Genomic DNA, 4,948 nt, shown 5'->3' with positions numbered 1-4,948 from the left:
TTCATAGCAAGTTTTGATGACTTTACAAGACCCCTGTACAATACTGACTAATGCACCCTTTTAAACTGTACATTAAAGGCTGCAATTTCACAAAGAGGCTCTGACGTCATTACTAAATGCAGACATTCTTATCCCTCACATTAGCAACATCACCAGTTGGAATTACAACCTTAGTAATAATACCTATAGCTCAGATTATGTGGGGCTTTATTATACATGGAAATCTGTATGGGTTTTTTTTTTTTTTTAAAGTACATGGGGGGGTTGTTTATCCTATTGTTTAGTATTTGAATGCCATAAGGCATATAAAATGCCTAATGAATTACCTAATGGAATGTAAATCATTCTAAAATTGAAACTGTCCAGATAGAGGAGGGAACAAGGCAGGCTCAGAACTCTAAGAAAGAGGGTAGGTCAAGAACAAGAACAACAACAACAACAAAAAACCAGAAGTGTGGGCGACATGTAATAACACAGACAATAGAACAATGTTTTAAGCCATGTATAATAAATAATGCATACCCCAGATTTCAAAGAATTATGTAATTCCAACTTGGGTTCTAATACTGGTACCAACCAACCACTCGGTCATCAACACTGCCAGATATCATAACTTCTAATGGAACTACAGCCTTGTTACAGTTGGGATAAGGAGAGGGTGCTATTTTTTTTTTCTTCTTTTATTAAAGCTATCATTCCAGGCTTTGATCAAAGATCCAAGAATATTTGTTCTACCAGGCTGGAATGAACGGTTTGGAAGTTCAGAGTACATTTAAAAGCTGCAACAAAATATAGGTAGCCAACATCTCAGAATTTTGGATCAGCCTAGATGGAGACAGCAATTTGAAATGTTTTCGATCCCTTACTTAAAAATGATGAAATGTATATCAGCCCAGATAGAGCAATTTGAAATGTTTTCGATCCCTTACTTAAATGATGAAATGTATATCATACTATCTGTAAATTGGATATTCCATTACAGTGATAACGTACAGAATTCCCATGCGTTATTACACTTTCCTGAGAGTAAAGCAATTAGAATAACCTTAATCCTAGCAACAAAGTTTTTTTTTTGTGTGTTTTTTGTTTTGTTTTTTTTTGGTAGGGTTTTTTTTTTGTTTTTTGGGTTTTTTTTGTTTTTTTGTTTTTTTTTTGCATTTAAAACTTTTGGGCTATTCCCTGACGATCTATACATGTAAATTTGATTGCTAAACATTGTCACTTTGAATGTCAAACTATCTTTAATCTATTGATTTTGATTAAAAATCATAATACAAACAGCTAAAATCACGCTAACAAAATAAACTAAATATGAAAAGTTGCATTGAAAGGGCATTACATTATTCTTAATAGGATCGTGTAGAAACATTCCAATGGCAGTGTTCTCAAAATAAAACAAAATTACATTAGACCTCCAGCCTGGTCACTTTTGGGACCTTACCTGTAACTTTGGCTGGTGGGTGTCTTTACTCTTGTACTACATGGCTCACTTACATCAGACATCATATTTGTATACCCTGAGAAATCTGACACTGAAGTCCTTACTCTATGGTCCACTTCTCCATTAGAGTTAGTGATGAAGGTCATTGGCACCCTGCTGCCCGACTTAAACTGAGAACCAAACGCTTGTGCAAAGTTCTCAATCTGGTACGTTGTTCTAGGCTCTATGTCTTTCTGAGGATCTATCTGGCTAGCTAACTCCTGAGATGGAATCTGAAAGCTTGTTGAGGACTCTAAATTTTTCTGTTGTTCCTTCTGGCTAGTCAATTTCTGAGATGAGGACTGGAAGGCTGATGAAGTCTCTAAATTCTTCTGAGAATCTATCAGATCATCCAGCTCCTGGGAAGGTGTCAACTGCTGATGTGTAGCATCCAAAGCAGATAAATAAAGACCTGGTTGAGATCCAAACAACATCCCAAAAGGAGGCTTTGGCAATGAAGATGGCAACACTGAGGTAACAGATTGGCCGAAACCACACTCCAAAGGAGATGTAGTGTATATTTGTTTTTCTGGAAATAAAGTGTGGTTGTGGAGAGGTGAAGACAAACTGACAAACTGGAAACCGTGTCCAAGAGTAAAACCTGCATTAGTGGATTTTTCAAAAGCCTGTTGGAGGTATTTGGAGTATTCTTGCAACATGCTTGCCTTATCATTTGAAGGTGTTTGGGTGCCTGGGCTCAAATTTTCTTCTTGAACCAATTCTGAGTGTTCTCCTGAGGTGTGTAAATCCACTCGTGGTTCCGTTATATTGAAAGGATCCTCCTTCTGGCTTTCTGATTTGTTGGAGTATTGATCCAAAATACTTTGTAAAACCTCATCAGGAATTCCAGACTTGTCATGACAAGACTTAATTTCAGCATTTAGAGCTGAGGAGTCAATAAGGGACAATGGGGTCTCATTGTCCAAAACACTGACACCTGCAGACTGAATGACGGACTGTTGGGAGACCATGTGTCCTACGTTTATAGAAAAGGCACTGTTGCTGCTGGCAGTTGGTAAATATCTTCTTTTCTTTGAAAACTGCATGGCATCATCATAATTACTACTTATTTGACCTTGTTTGCCACTGGTACTTTGGAGAAGACTAATGGTCTCCACACTATTATTCGATACTATGCCAAGTGAGCCACTTGGTTTCCCAGACAAGGACTTCTGTCCAACTATGTCTGGTAATGGTGACACAAAATTAAGGTAGTTTTTATCTGTATTCTTTCTGCTTCCTTTCTTAAAGATCAATTTTGGCACCCTTTTCTGTAGTTCATCAATACCAGTGCCAATTATGCCTCCACTGGAAGACACAGTAGGCATTTCTACTGAGTAACTCTGCATGTTTATATTATTTGAAATTTGTGATTCATTTGTTTTACCAGTCTTATGTTCCTTATTTTCAACAGCTATGCTTTTTGACTTCGTTTTTCTCCTTGAAGAACTTGTATTTCCCTGAGACAACACAGCCAGATTACCCATATTGTTATGGGTTGATGACCCAGGTTCTGCACTAGCGGCTCCTTTAGCTATGGCTTCACCACATGTGCGCCTGTGCTTCAACAGTCTATCAGTCCTTGAAAAATACTGTTGGCAAGTGTCACATTTATATGGCTTTTCTCCACTATGTGTCCTCTTGTGTCTCTCCATATGGTACTTCTGAATAAACTTCATGCTGCACTGATCACATCCAAATGGCTTCTCTCTACTATGAATTTTCTCATGTCTCTGCAGTAGGTATTTCTGAATGAAACCCATACTACACTGGCTGCACTGGAAAGGTCTTTCTCCAGTATGAATGAGGACATGTCTCCGCAGGTGATAGGAGCTTCTGAAAGCAGCACTACAGTGATCACAGATATGAGGTTTCTGACTTGGGGAGAGGATGGCACCTTCTCCATCTCCAACCAAAGAAGGTTTGGAAGATGCACTTGGCTTCCTCTTGGCTTTGATTCCCTGAGATTCTGGCTTTGGCCTCTTTGCCTTTTTGACATTAGTGTCCTGCTTTGGCTCCTCACTGCCATGGTGGTCATCAGTCCTGCTACTGCTGCTGAGCAATACGTCGCGGTGGTGCTGGGCTGGTTGCTGCTGGGCATGCTGGTGGAGAATACTGAGGTCCTGGATGACGCCGTGGCTCCCCCCATCCCCACCTCCTAGGCCTGGAGATCTCTCTTCAGCCCCAGCGAACAGCCCCCCATAGTGGTGGTGGTGATGGTGGTGGTGGGACTGCTGCTCCTCAGGATCTGCGGGTTTCTCCTGTTTGATGCTAACCAAAGACTGCAAGAATCCCCAGGAGGTCCTCTGCGAGGGGAAGGCCGCGGCTGACGCCGCTGGCTCCTTCTTGAAAGTCATGTCCGGGGCTGGCGGAGGGGGGGGCTCAGCGGCCGGGGCTGCGGAGGTAGAGGAGGATAACACGCACTGCGGGGGAGGGGCGGCCGACCCCGCCGGCCGGGTGAAGCTGGTGACCGGGGGAAGCCGGTGGTTGAACATAACCATACCCTGGGGAAAGGTGGGTTCCATCTCTGCCCTCCTGCTGCTGCCGCTGCCGCCGCCGCCGCTACTACCACCGCCGCCGGAGCCGCTACCACCGCTACTGCCGGTACCACCGCCGCCACTCAGGAACCCACTGCCGATTTTCATACCCCGGAGGAGGCCTGGCTGAGGAGAGGAGGAGGAAGAGGGAAGAGGGAGGAAAGGGGGTGGAACCGGGCCCCGGGCCGGGACCACCGCAGCGCCCAGGACCCCGCCGCGCCGCCGCCCAGACCGCAACGCGCCCAGCGCTAATTCCCAGCCCGGTCGCCTCCGGCACCGGTACGCATGGTCCTGCGACTCCTCGCTAGGCCTCGCCCTCTCCCTCTCCGACCCACCGGCAACACTTACGGGTACCGCCGCCGCCGCAGCCGCCGTCGCCTCCAGTTAATAAAAATAACGCCGTCCTCTCCACAATGGAATTAAAAGCCTCCCTTGTACTGCGCAGCCGCGGCGCGGTGTCTGCTGGGAACTCCTCAACCCAGCCAGAGGGGAGCTCTGCGGAGCCACGGCGCCTGCGCCGCAGCTTCCGCCCGGCCTGCCTGTCAATCACTGGGGCGGTTGGGCGGAGGGGAGGCCGGGGCTCGAGGGGCGGGGATTTGGAGCCTCTGTAGAAAGAGGCTTTCCGGCGAGCTGGCGTGATTGGTGGGCTGCACTGACGGAGATGGACGTGTTTGAGGGCTTCTGGGGGAGGACGCTCAGGAGGTGGAACCCAAGGGGCGGAATTACGCGGGACCGTAATGCAGCGTGGCTCGGGGGCTGCAGAGAAAGAGGCTGGCAGAAAAGGTGGGGGAAACTGTGGATCGAATGTGGGGGCTTTCTCTGCTTTACAGTTTGCAGTCCAGGTATTGAATCAAAATCCAAACCCAGAAGTGGATCATTTAGGGCAGTTTTGGTTCTACCTAAAAGCAGTAAACTTCAAGTGTTCAACATT

At 45.9% G+C, this 4,948-nt stretch overlaps 1 protein-coding gene across 2 annotated transcripts; it reads right to left on the bottom strand.

The window, feature by feature from the left end:
• Positions 1–229: 229 nt before the first annotated feature.
• Positions 230–4,484, bottom strand: ZNF281 (zinc finger protein 281). Of its 2 annotated transcripts, none has more exons than XM_045787721.2 (2): positions 4,366–4,484; positions 230–4,139 (listed from the first exon to the last, which is right to left on the bottom strand). In XM_045787721.2, the coding sequence occupies exon 2, from the start codon at positions 4,123–4,125 to the stop codon at positions 1,438–1,440; it is 2,688 nt and encodes an 895-aa protein (XP_045643677.2). In that variant the 5' UTR covers positions 4,126–4,139; positions 4,366–4,484; the 3' UTR covers positions 230–1,437. The 2 variants fall into 2 exon arrangements, with proteins under 2 accessions (XP_045643677.2, XP_045643676.2); XM_045787720.2 differs by having other exon boundaries at positions 230–4,143; positions 4,366–4,483.
• Between the last annotated feature and the right edge of the window lie 464 nt (positions 4,485–4,948).

The sequence above is a fragment of the Ursus americanus genome, chromosome 2 (assembly GCF_024610735.1).
Source record: "Ursus americanus isolate L20-20 chromosome 2, mUrsAme1.1.p, whole genome shotgun sequence".
NCBI lineage: Eukaryota > Metazoa > Chordata > Mammalia > Carnivora > Ursidae > Ursus > Ursus americanus.
Note: the sequence above shows the minus strand (reverse complement) of the source record. Positions and strands in the feature narration are given on the sequence as shown.